The sequence below is a fragment of the Rattus rattus genome, chromosome 2, assembly GCF_011064425.1.
Source record: "Rattus rattus isolate New Zealand chromosome 2, Rrattus_CSIRO_v1, whole genome shotgun sequence".
NCBI lineage: Eukaryota > Metazoa > Chordata > Mammalia > Rodentia > Muridae > Rattus > Rattus rattus.
Window position 1 is genome coordinate 5,133,979 of NC_046155.1, and position 13,346 is coordinate 5,147,324.

At 50.7% G+C, this 13,346-nt stretch overlaps 2 protein-coding genes across 3 annotated transcripts in view; both read left to right on the top strand.

Annotated features, from left to right (window-relative positions):
* Nucleotides 1-3,279, top strand: part of Ano1 (anoctamin 1) — a 90,391-nt gene extending 87,112 nt beyond the window's left edge. For both annotated transcript variants that reach the window (XM_032891316.1, XM_032891317.1), the window contains exon 26: nucleotides 1,558-3,279. In XM_032891316.1, coding sequence (XP_032747207.1) covers nucleotides 1,558-1,824 — 267 coding nt within the window. In that variant the 3' untranslated portion in view covers nucleotides 1,825-3,279. The remainder of the gene's footprint in view (nucleotides 1-1,557) is intronic.
* Nucleotides 3,280-8,356: 5,077 nt separating this feature from the next.
* On the top strand, nucleotides 8,357-11,131 carry Fadd (Fas associated via death domain). The gene is made up of 2 exons (XM_032891318.1): nucleotides 8,357-8,737; nucleotides 10,457-11,131. Exons 1-2 carry the CDS (start codon nucleotides 8,452-8,454, stop codon nucleotides 10,795-10,797), a joined length of 627 nt encoding a protein of 208 aa, XP_032747209.1. The 5' UTR covers nucleotides 8,357-8,451; the 3' UTR covers nucleotides 10,798-11,131.
* The last annotated feature ends 2,215 nt before the right edge of the window (nucleotides 11,132-13,346 follow it).

Consider the following 13,346-nt stretch of genomic DNA (forward strand, 5'->3'; position numbering starts at 1 on the left):
GTTTATTTCTTCTATAACCAGGACCACCTGCCCAGGGATGGTGAGCTGGGCCCTTTTACATTTCACAGTTATCTGTCAAGAAAATGCCTCAGATAAAGAGGTGGCTCAGCAGTTAAACTCTTCTTCAAGGGACCTGGGTTTGATTCCCAGCAGCCACATGGCAGCTCACAACCATCTGTAACTTCAGTCCCAGGAGATTCAATGCTCTCCCCTGGACGCCCTAAACACCAGGCACTCACAAGTTGCACAGACATGTACTCAAGAAAAACACTCAAATACATTGAGTGAAATAACTTTAAAAAGTTTTTATGAGTCAAAGAAAATGTCCTTCAGGCTTGCTACAGACCAGCTTGGTGAAGGCCTTTTCTCATCTAAGGTTCCCTCTTACCAGACGACGGTAGTTTTTGTTAAACTGACAGAAAACTACACAGTACAGATTAGGGCTGCTGAGCTCTAGGTCAGTGGTTCTCGACCTTCCTAATGCTGCAGGCAGCCCTTTAACACCGTTCCTCATGCTGTGGTAACCCCCAACTATAACATTACTTTATTGCTATTCCATAACTGTAATTTTGGTACTGTTAGAACTGTAATGTAAATACCTAATATGCAGGATATCTGATATGTGACACACATACCCCTAATGGAGTCTCAACCGATAGGTTGAGAACTGCTGCTCTAGGCTAAGGGAATAGCACATCAGGCAGGGCTGTAGTGGAGAGGGTTTGCACTGAGGACAGCTCTGCCCATCCCAGCAGGCACACACTGCCCCAGCCACCAGATCATAACAAGCCTGTAGCATCTTAAATGGCTGGTCACTGATCCCCATAGCCAAGCTGGAAACAGGCAAGAGGTTCCTAGCTGGGCCACAGTTCAGAACTGGGAGCACAGCTAGGAGCGTCACCTTTGAACAAAAGCCAATTACCCCTGCTCGGGTGTCAACAAATGCACCTCAAACGCTCAAGAATCAGTCTTTCAGAGCATTTGCAACTTAGTTCAAATTCCTCAAGTAAGCCAACAGAGGGCAGTGGAGCATAAGAACCGACTTCATCCCCTGCTACCCAAAGGAAAAGGAAAACCCCAAGTCTCCAGGGGCTGCACCTCCTTGTCCTGTTTATACCTTCTGGGAAACTGAGACCTAGAGAAATGGGGGTATACACAGGGACCGAGAGTGAAGGGATGGGCATTGCTACGTGGAACAGGTAGACAGGAGGTAGTGTGTAGGTGGAGCATACAGGTGAGGATGTGTAAATAGGTGCATAGGTGGGAGCATGCGGGTGGGGTGCACAGGTGCATAGGTGGGAGTAAGCAGATGGTGTGCACAGGTGCATAGGTGGGAGTAAGCAGGGGTGCACAGGTGCATAGGTGGGAGTAAGCAGGTGGGGTGCACAGGTGCATAAGTGGGAGTAAGCAGGTGAGGGTGTACAGGTGGGGTGCATGGGTAAGACAAGTAGGTGAGGGTGTGCAAGTAGAGTACACAGGTGATGTGGACACTGGGCAGAGGCGGAGGCTTTCCCCAGACACCTCCGGCCCTGCCCCCAATCACTGTTCTCCCTGCAGAACCTGGTGATGTTCATGAGTGACTTTGTGGACTGGGTGATCCCTGATATCCCCAAAGACATCAGCCAGCAGATCCACAAGGAGAAGGTTCTCATGGTGGAGTTGTTCATGCGTGAGGAGCAGGGCAAGCAGCAGCTACTGGACACATGGATGGAGAAGGAGAAGCCAAGGGATGTGCCTTGTAACAACCATAGTCCCACAGCCCACCCAGAGGCAGGTGACAGCAGCCCAGTCCCCAGCTACGAGTACCACGGGGGCGCGCTGTAGCCATGATGGCAGGCCAGCAGGCCAGCAGGCTTCTGACCATCACCAAGTGACCACTCGGTTTCCTCCAGAGCCAGCACTTCTAGCCCCACCAGGGCTTGTGGCTCTTGTGTCGTCTGGATGTGTGGAGGGCCACTCTGATGTGACAACGGTCTTCTTTCTTCTTTCTGTTTCTTCTCATTTTTGCACAAGGCCATTATGCAGGGAAGTTTTTATCTTTAGTATTCAATGCCAAGGATGGCTGGTGACGGGGATGAACAGGGTGAGGGCATGTTCCACAGACCTATGGGGGAACACAGAGACCCCCACCCCGACCCCCCGCATCGGTAAGGAGCCAAGGTCCAGAGTCAGCATCCTTAGTCTGAAGGATGCCCTGGGATAGATGCAGAATGGTGTCCAGGAACCTGCTAACATTTTGCAGAAGGATGAACGACTTAGATTTCTAAAGATGTTACCTGCTCTAGTTGGACAAGCTGGAAGACTCCACTGTCTTTCCTTCTGGGAGCTCAGAAGTTCAGACCCAGGGTCAGAAATAGGCCTGGCCTGGCCACCCACAGAGCACACACACACACACACACACACACACACACACACACACGGTGGCTTCACATTCTGCTCCAGTAACCAAGGAGTACAGGGGCCCCAGTTGACCAGCGCCCTTGGCATCCCTGGCAGGCTCCACACCAGCCACTCAAGGGCCCCTCACATGAGGCTGATGTCCTCCTTGTGAGACAGGCTGTGGTGACGGGCAGGACATCTTTAAACAGGCTGGAGGGCTTCACCAAGCCCCAGAGCCTCTGTGGGCTCATTTTTTGCTCTTTTAGACCATCTATTGGTTTTTGTCTAAAAATCAATAATGTGATGGATTTGAGGGATTTTCTTTCTGTAGCTCAAGGTGGAAGGAGTTTATTTCATTAGTTAGCCAAATACTGAGAGGAAATTAAAATATCGTTACTACCAAAGATTTTTCTCAATAAAAGCTTCTATTTTGGTAACACACCTATATTTTCACTCATGGGGATATGAGGTCCTCAGCACTTACCATTGTAATAGCTTCGAAAACAAGCCTCGTGGGCCAGCTTCTTTGGATGTGCTAGCCAGCTGTGCAAGGCCTCTCAGCATCGTTGCCAGCAGGGCCTCGCCCAGGCTGGAAAAGGCAACTCCTTCTCTCATCTGAGGGCGCGGCAGACAGTCCTGCAGTTGGCAGCTGGGGTCCAAGTCTTGGGCTTCAAAGGTTTTCACTGTTGGCTAAAATCATGAGATCTGATGCTTCTGTCTTCTCCTGTGCAGTGACGTGGTTTCCGATGACGTTTTGTATATAGCTACCGTATCCAAAATTAGATAATTACCAAAAATTCTTTTACAGAAACCATTTTTTTAAAAAAAACAAAACTGAATGTATACACACCCACAGGAGTCTGTGGCTGAGCGTTCATCAAAATAAATTTGAATACACAACCCTGGCCTCTCCTGACTGCTCTTCTCCCAACCTGCTCCTGTCCTGAGCCCTGATGAGCCCTGTGGTTAACACAGCAGATTTGAAAGCAACTGACCTGAGAACATTCAAGAACGTTCATTCCTTCTGCGGCAGGTGTCTGAATTGTTCCAGATGGTCCTGGGATGCCGTCTCCCTGCGCTGTGTGCATGGGCTGTGCAAGTGTTTGTATGTGCCTCTGAACGTGCACCTGCATGTAAATGCTCATGGTGCTCATGCGTGCCTGCGTGTGTTTGTGTCTCCATGTTCATGTCTGCGTGTACACATGCATATGCATACCTGTGCGTGCACACATGTATGTGTGTATACTTGTGTGCTTATGTGTCACTCGCCTCCACGTGCACACTTTGGGGTGTGGGTATGTTTATACACACTCCACATGGGCATTCATGTGTGTGCATCCACATATGCGCACATATGTGTCTATACGTGTATGTGTGCACTCATGCATCTGTGTACAGATGTGTCTTTGGGTGTGGACAGCCACTTGTCCCACAGCCTCATAGCTAAGGCACCATCTACAACCCAACGCACTAGAATCAGCATCATACATTGTCTCAAAATCCCACAGGAAGCAATTTATGGGGCCAGTGAGTAAGTGGAGACATTTATTTAAAGATCTGTCAGCCATATTCACCATAATTTCATAAAACAAAAGCTCTTTCTAACACCCAAAATGTCAGTAAAGCAATAAGCCCCTTAGCTGTGGAGTCTGCACACCACCCAGCCCTGGAACCTCCCAGAGCAGCAGCAGCCTCTGGTGCCCCCTACTGTTGGCACTCACACACACACCCTGTAGAAAGCTGTAGTCCTGATGGAACTCTGTCTGCCCTAGCCAGTGGGCCTGATGGCCTAGACACCAGCACTCAGAAGGCAGAGACATGTGGATCTCTGTGAGTTCAGGCCATCCAGAGCTACATAGTGAGACCCTGTCTCAAAAAAAGAAAAATCGGGGCTGGAGAGATGGCTCAGCGGTTAAGAGCACCCGACTACTCTTCCAGAGGTTATGAGTTCAAATCCCAGCAACCACATGGTGGCTCACAACCATCTGTAGTGAGATCTGATGCCCTCTTCTGGTGTGTCTGAGGACAGCTACAATGCACTCATACATAAAATAAATAAATCTTTTTTTAAAAGATTTTCACTTTTTTTTTTTTTTTGGTTCTTTTTTTTCGGAGCTGGGGACCGAACCCAGGGCCTTGCGCTTCCTAGGCAAGCGCTCTACCACTGAGCTAAATCCCAACCCCTTCATTTATTTTTTAATTGCATGTATACGCACCTATCTGAACATGGGTGTATGCACCTTAGTGCAGATAACCTCAGAGGCCAGAAGTAGGTGTCAGGTCCCCTGGAGTTGGAGCCTCCTGATGTAAATGCTGGGCATTGATCTCAGGTTCCCTGGAAGAGCAGCAAGTGCTCCTAACCACTGAACCATCTCTCTGGCCCCAGGTTCTGCAAGTCATACTAGGTGCATAATGAGTCGCATCCGACCACAGTATAAGGCAGCTCCAGTTGATTTACACCATTGGCTCACTTCTTACTTGCTTCTAAAATTCCCTAAATGACAGCCCTGGAAATCTGCATGTAAATATCCAAATCTGTCCTGGCCTTTGGGCCTGTGATCCCAGCACTTGGGGCACATGCTAGGTCTCTGAAGCAGAACACTATGGCTCCTCTGAAGCCTCTATCCCTTCATGTCCCTTACTCTTCCCTGACCACCATGCTGACTCCAGCCACTGCTGGCCTCTTTCTGTTGGTGGCTGCTGCCCTCTGCTGGCAACCAGAGGATCTGCACCCAGAGAGCATGAACCATATCCTTGGTGCAAATAAAAACCACACATTCCCTAAAGTTTCAGGTCCCAATGGGACCCTGTAGACTTAGTTCTAAGTTGGTCCAGACACCCCCAGTCTGCAAAATCCAAGACAGAACTGCAGTGCCAGCCTTGACCCCCACCCCTTCCTCTGAGGCACGCCAGGCAGATCTCCCAACCTGGGGCCTGATCTTCACTACATCTGTGAAACCTTTTTTACTCAGCAGGCCTTCATGGGCATCCATCCAGGGACCAAGACTAAGCCTGGGTGTCACCAGTTGAGAATTACAGGTGTCTAAGAGGAGGCTTCTAGAACATGCTGTTCCCTGCAGCATCAGAGGCACCAAGTTCCCTTCTAGGTGTGGCAGGTACACACCTTCAGTCCCAGCATTCCAGAGACAGAGGCAGGTGGATCTCTGTGAGTGCAGGCCAGCCTGCAGTACATAGTGAGACCCAGCCTCAAACAAACGAACAAAACAGCAACACCTCCACGAGGAAAAGCAAGGAATGGCGGAGCTCAGGAAAGCTCCCGCCTAGTATTAGTGGAACAACAACACAAAAGACAGAAAAGACAAAGAAACTTAGAGACAGACAACCCTAGAGAGGAAGGCAAGAGTTCTGACCATCGTCAGCACAAACAAGGGTGAGTTTACCTCCACTAAACCAGTAAGGGTTGCTCAAGCCCTTCCTCCTTCCTCTCTCCTTCCCTCCTCACGTCTCCCCTTCCTCCCCTTCCTCCCTCTCTGCTCCTTCTTCCTTCTTTCCTCCTCTTCCTGTCCTGCCTTCCATCCACCCCCTTTCTTTCTCTTCCTTTCTCTACCTTCTTGTTTTTGTTTGTTTGTTTTAGATAGGGCTTCTCTGTGTAGCCCTGGCTGACCTAGAACTTACTCTGTAGACCAGGCTGGCCTCGAACTCAGAGCTCCACCTACCTCTGCCTCCTGAATGCTGGAATTAAAGGCGTGCACCACCACTTCTGGCTCTCTTCCTCCCTCTTTGTGTCTGTTGGGAAGGCCTCCAGCTCATCTTGGTTCAGGGACTCCTTCTTCATGAGGACCTTCTTCCAGGAAACCTTGCTCTCCCTGCTGTGAGAGCAGCCAAAGTGGACTACCATTGGTGCATGGCCAGAGACTAGGGATTGCATATGCCCCAGGCATTTCACAGCCAGGGTGGGACCTGGGCTCTGTAGCTCCCTGATTCTGTGTTCCCTCTTCTCTTCTGGACAAGGATGATGGAGGTCCTTCTTGAGAGACATGTTCTGGTCACCACCACCAGAGAGGCTTTTCCCCACACTTTATTAACACAATAAAAAGAAAAACACATGCACCTGATTTCATCAAAATTATGAACTTTTTAATTGCAGGATCTTATGAGCAGACTGAAAAATAGTGTGCACACCGTGTGTGTTGGGGGGGGAGGGTTACACGTGAGATTGACACCCAGAACAAAAAATAACCTGGACCTGGTGGTGCACACCTGCAATCCCAGTATCTGGGAGGTGGAGGCAGCAAGATCAGAAGCTTAAGCTACATGAGCAAAGCCTGAGCTACATGATGCAAAGGGGAGTAGTTCCCGAGAAGCCTGGGCTATGAGATCTTGTTTCAAAACTACCATAGTAGAAAAACTATGCACTCAACACATTCATTGCCAGTGTCTGTCCAGGAATCCCCGGACTTTCCAAATTGGATTCTGACTATTGAGGTTTCTAGCTTCCGGGATTGGGAACCTGGTTCTCTGCATTTGCAGGGTGCAGACTCTCAGCACCCTCAAGTAAGCCAGCCAATAAATCTGCTTCTATTGTCTGCTCCTCTAAAGAGCCCTCCCCACCTAGTAAAAATGTGTTGGGGTCCTGAAGGGGTTGTGTGCACATGACTGTAGTACCCAGCAGAGACCAGCAGAGGGCCTCTGATTCCCCGGTCTGTAGTTACAGACAGTTGTAAGCAGTCCTGCAGGGCTGTCTGCAACCAAACTCAGATCCTCTGGAAGAGTAACGAGCGATCTTAACCCCCGAGCCACCTTTTCAGCCCCCATTTGCCATTCTACACAGCCTCGGGTGTTTATCTGAGTTACATAGTGAGACCCTGTCTGAAAAAAAAAAATACCAAAGCACGGAACTTTAAATGGGCAAATTATAAGTCATTTTAAAGAAATGTAAGGGGTTGGGGATTTAGCTCAGTGGTAAAGCACTTGCCTAGCAACCGCAAGGCCCTGGGTTCGGCCCCCAGCTCCGAAAAAAAGAAAAAAAGAAATGTAAGCCAACTCTGAAGGGCACACTGTGCACAACTGAGTCTCACTAACCCTGGAGCTCACTAACCTTTCCGCTAGAGTGCCTGGTCACTGAGCACCAGGAATTCACCCGTCTCTGACAGAGTTGGAGTTACAGACAGGCACCACCTAGACAGCTTTCTATGTGGACACCAGGATCTGAACTCAGGTCCTCAGGCTTGTGCAACAGGCACTTTCTAACTCATACACAGTACCTGTGCGTGGCTGCGGAATCATAGTGTATTGTTAATGAAAGCTCAAAGCAAGGCAGTTAGCATCTCTACAACCTCCGGCACGCATCAACTTTTTCTGATGAGAATATTCCAGATACTCTCTTCTACTGATTTAATATACACATGATTGGGCCGGCGAAATGACTCTGCGGTTAAGAGCATTATGTTGCTCTCACGGAGACCCTGGACCCACGCAAGAGATCACATCAAAAGGAACTCTACTCCTACGGGATCCGCGCCCGTTTCTGTCCTCCGCGGGCACTGAACTCCTGGGAGCACTAAACAAAGGCTCATATATGTAAAAAATATTTAATGTTTTTGTATGTACGAGCATTTTATCAGTATACCACATGTGTGCTTGCCAGAAGAGGGTGTCAAAGCCACTGGAACTGGAATTACAGGTGGTTGTAAGTCACCATGTGAGTGCTGGGAATTGAACCCCTGAATCGTCTCTCCAAGCCACAAGTAAACCTTTTTTTATGATGATAGAAAGTAATCGGGCCGCAGTAGGCATCTGCAGCTGCTCTCCCAGCCCCCCACATAGTAGGGCGGCACAGCTCCTCAGAGCCCCAAGAGGATCCACGTTACGGTACTGGCGAATGAAATCTGTTCCGCGCCGGGGCGAGAAACATCGCGAGCACGCGCGGAAGCCAACGCGGCTTAGCTGTCCAAGATACTACGACAGCAGATGCCAGCCCTGGCGGAAGCGGGTACGGCAACACCCGAGGCGCATGCGTGTGATTTAGACTTCTCGCGAGACGCTAGGCGGGAAAGCATAAGGTGATTTCCTCTGTGGGATCTCTAAGGAGTACCCCGGCGTACCACTGCCATGGACCCATTCCTGGTGCTGCTGCACTCGCTATCCAGCAGCCTGTCGGGCAACGATCTGACGGATCTCAAGTTCCTGTGCCGCGAGCGCGTGAGTAAACGAAAGCTGGAGCGCGTGCAGAGTGGCCTGGACCTGTTCTCGGTGCTGCTGGAGCAGAACGATCTGGAGCGCGGGCACACCGGGCTGCTGCGCGAGTTGCTGGCCTCGCTGGGCAGACACGACCTACTGCAGCGCTTGGACGACTTCGAGGCGGGGGCGACGACTGCTGCAACCCCGGGGGAGGCAGGTGGGCTGAGGGCGGGAGGAGGCCGAGGAGGTAGTGGGAGACCCACGGGGCGGGGAATGAGCGGGGAGGCCTGGCCTTAGTGCACCCTCTGCTTGCTGCAGCTGGGACAGACTCTAGGGCACGCCCACTTCTTTCAGCCGTGCGAGCCGGAACTTGGGAGTACGAACTTGGGAGGACGTGTTTCTAACCTGCAGTGCCGAGGTTAAACCCAGGGTATTGATCGTGCTAAGCAGGCACTCTCCTACCTACCACTTACCCAACCCCAAGACTAACTTGCCTCAGACCTGCAGTGCTTGGTTAGAAAACTCAGCCAACAAATGGGTGTGGCCAAGGCACCTTAACCCCAGTGAGGGTAGAGTTGAAGAGTGGGCAGAGGTCACCTGTACCTGCTGCTCGGCACCATTTCCGTAGTGGGAGTGTCTGTGCAAGCAGTGCTCTTCCTGGTCAAAGAAGGACTGCGCGGCTGAGCTCTGTGGTGCAGAATGCAGTGTCCGGTTATTGGCAGTTATTTCTGTTTTGCGTCGAAGGGAGGCACTGTGGCTTCCCATAACTCACAGTGGATACTGGTCACAACCGAGCAACACCAGTCTGGCCTTGGGGTGTAGATACAGGTTAAGCCTATATTAGACCCCTTATCACTTGTGGCAAATATTGGAGAAGCCATTTAAAGGGGCAAAGGTGCTCCTGGTTGGCTGGCTTTTGGTCTGCAGGAAAACAGGAAATCAAAGCAGCTGGAGGGCATGTGGACCAAAGTTGATTACCTCATGGCTGCCAGGCTGAGTAGCAGAATTACTTACTGGAAGGAGCTTGGGACAAAAGGCACTCCCTAGCAGCACAGCCCTTGTACTTCCTTACTACCTGAGTAGGCTCTCTTAAGGTTTCCATCACCTACCAGGAGCACCATCGGATTATGAATCAGTAGGCTGATCCACTGGAGAGCTCAGGGCTATCATGACCCCCCTCTCCTTTCCACAGTTGGATCCACCATTGAGGGACTAAACCTTCCTCATTAGGAGCCTTTGGAAAGATGTGTCATACCATGACCATAAGGGTCACCATAGTCAAAAACACTGCAGATAAGATCAGACACACACACACACACACACACACACACACACACACACACGTAGCACTGACAGTACATGCTGTGACAGTCTGTGTCAGGCTCAGAACTATTTGATACATAAGAAAATGGGGTGGGTATTCACATCTCCAAGGCATTCAAGTGTTTGTTATTATTGTAGGAATCCAGTAAGGGCTTCCCAGCCACTGCCCAGGGCTCCCTACAGAGATGACAACTTGCTTATGTCTAGCAGGGGCTCCACAGTATGGCAGGGATGGGCCTTTCATGGTCTCCAGTCAAACCAGCAAAGGTCACAGTGCAGGATGTAGCTTTGGGGACTTTGGCCAACCCACTATTGAGTGGGGTGTTAGGGCAGCCCTGTATTTTTTTTCCCTCTGACACTCCAGCCCTCCTCAGTTTCCAGTCTTCTAAGCTCTAACGCACTGTAGCCCAGGCTGAGGGAATGTGGCTGGGCAGATCAGGAGGCCACTGTGGGTCTCTTGAAGTAGCTCCAGGGCTACTGGGTGTCTGCCTGCAAAGGACCTGACTGGCTTTAGTGATGTTGCCTTTGAAGTGCCCAGGTCCATGCTTGGTGGCCCACGGGGAGACTTGCCCCCAGCTCCTCAGTCAAGTCATGCTGCTGTTTTCCCTCCTAGATCTGCGGGTGGCATTTGACATTGTGTGTGACAATGTGGGGAGAGACTGGAAAAGACTGGCCCGCGAGCTGAAGGTGTCTGAGGCCAAGATTGATGGCATTGAGGAGAGGTACCCCCGAAGCCTGAGTGATCGGGTAAGGGAGACTCTGCGAGTCTGGAAGAATGCCGAGAAGGAGAACGCCTCGGTGGCTGGACTGGTCAAGGCACTGCGGGCCTGCCGGCTGAACCTGGTGGCTGACCTGGTGGAAGAAGCATTGATGGCCCAGGGATCTGTGAGCAAGAGTGATGATACGTCCTCAACGCTGAGGGATCCAACTGTGTCTTTCTCAGAAACACCCTGACAAGCCCGTGGCTCCTCTCAGGAGTCACTGTGGACTTGATCACACCATGATGTAGCACCAAGTGCCTATTGTGACCAATGCCAAGAAGACCTTGCTGATTCAGGCTGGGACCCCTCACACCAGCTCCTGGAGTATAGCTGATTCTATGGAGCCTCTGCCCCCTGGGCTTTGGGGACACATGAAGGTTCCCCTTCGTGTTCTCCACCACCTCTCCCTCCCCCGCCCCAAGAGATCCCTGGTCTTACAAGGAGGAAGTTGAGTTGAAGCTAATGGCACCTGTGCTGACTGCAGTTTGAGAGCCTTCGTGTTGTTCCTTGGAGGAAGACACCAACTCAGTTCAGAGCACTTGGCTGCCCCACAGTTGGCCAAGAACACATCTGTCTCAAATCCTTGGAGGCCATCAGAGAGCAGCTCCTGACCTCCAAACAAGTGCAAGAGCCCTGTGAGGACTGATTGTAAAGTTCGCCACTAAAATCGCTGCTCTGTGAAGGACTGTGCTGTAGAGGGCAGCACCCTGCCTCCACGGTGGTCTGTAAGCAAAGTGCCTTGGGCCAGCTATAGTGGCTCACTCAGCAATCCTAGCACTTGAGAGTTGAGAACTGCTGTGCTTTATAGCAGCCTGAGCTACAAATGATTCCTTTAAACAAAAACACACGAAAGCAAGTGCCTTTACCTGGAGATAACCAGTGTCACCAAGAATTTCCATTATATTAAGGACCCTTCTAATCTCAGAAGTCCCAGCAGGCTGACTACAGTGTGCTCACAGCCCTGGGTGCTAGTCATGAATAAGGTGGTGTGATTTCCTGATTTGCTTCACACCAGCAGGGGCCCAGACTGCCACACTGGGCGGCCAAATAAACCATTTCTTGTCTCAGTTTTCCAACCTTTGGCTGGGTGTGGTTATGCATACCTTTGATCCTAGCCTTGTAGGAAAGTGGAAGCAGGTGGATCTCTGATCTGTGAGTTTAAGGACAGCCTAGCCTACACAGAGAACTACAGGCCAGCTGACACTAAACAGAAAGACCATGTCTCAAATAAAAGTTCATGTCTGGAGAAGAGGATCCTAGTTACAGGGTTCTCCTGAAAGAGGGGACAGCTACACCTCACTCTCCTAACCTAGTCTTGGCTTCACAAGTGACCAGCCTGGGGCCTATGCTCAAACACTGATCAGTCGTTTCCTGCACTCCTTTCCTCCTCCACCCCACCGCTCCACCGGACAGCTGACCCCTCAGCACGCTTGGACTCTCCTCAACTCCTTTCCCGGTTGTTGGTGCCTTCTCTCCTGCATTCCTTGGGTTGCAGCCTCAAACCTACCATGTTTTTCAGCCCAGCATCTGTCCATCTGGCTGGTCTGCTCACATTCTTCACCATCAAGGTCTCCTGGCTACTCTGGGGACTCATCGTGTTTTCTCTGACCCCATTTCTCACCTGACCACACCGCTCTTGGCTCCCCCAGAGTATGCATAGGCCTGTATAAGGTGTCTGATGGGTGTTTGCTGTGGTCCTCTACCCCTTCCCCCATTTTGAAGGGTTTTGTTTTTAAGACATGGTTTCCTGTGACCCAGATGTAACCTAGGTTGACCTCAAGCTCACAGTGAACTGAAGTGACCTTAAATCCTTTTTGATCATCCCACCTCTGCTTCTCAAGTGTTGTGATGACAGTGTGGCAAGTTCACCCAGGCCCAAGTCTTTAGAGCCCTTGCTCTAGGAAGCCTGGGCAACCCTACTGAAACATGCTGATGCCTTTTAACTGCCCTGTGGCAAGTCAGGTCGGTGGGATTACAAGTCACATTTTTTGTTGTCCAAAATGGCTTTCCAGAATTCAGTTCAGCTATGAGCAAGCCTGTTTGCATCTGGATTTAAGAGAATGTCCCTTCCTTCTGTCATTTGCTGAATTCCTCTCTTCAAGTGGCAGGATTGAATCTCAGTTACTACTGCAGGGCTTTTGGGCCACCAGAGAAATGTATCCCTTTGTACAGAGTCTCTTCAACCATGTTGGGATTAAAACATGGGCATCATCAGGGTGAGCACCCCACAGATCTCCATCTCCCCAACATGTGCCCAGTTTTGCCCTGCACACCTCAGCATGAATTCCTCCTGCTGCTAATAATGGCCACTCAGAGCTCCACACCTCACAGTGACTCTCCTGGGCACCTCGCCTGCCCTTCACTCCTCAGCTCCCATCAGGGTCTTGGCTCCTGCCCATCCTCCACCAAGGGCTGGAACCACAGACCCGCCTGTTCCTAGAAGCCATCCGCCCTGCATATTTTTAGCTTCCTATTTTTGAATTCCACAATCATTTCTGAGTCACTCAACTGACTGCCTTCTGGTCACAAGGTCCCAGTGTGAGCTGTGTTTCAAATCAGACAGTGGAACATGATGTGATGGAATGTGTGATGTGTCCACCATGGACCATGGCCCTCCAGTAGCTGATGCAAAAGCAGTGCTGGTTTGCTGGAAGATGCGGGAAAGAAACCCATAGTATCTTGAGTCATGTGCTAAGTAGATGCTTGCCTGAGGGATATCTGCCAGCCACGGGACTCATTGTC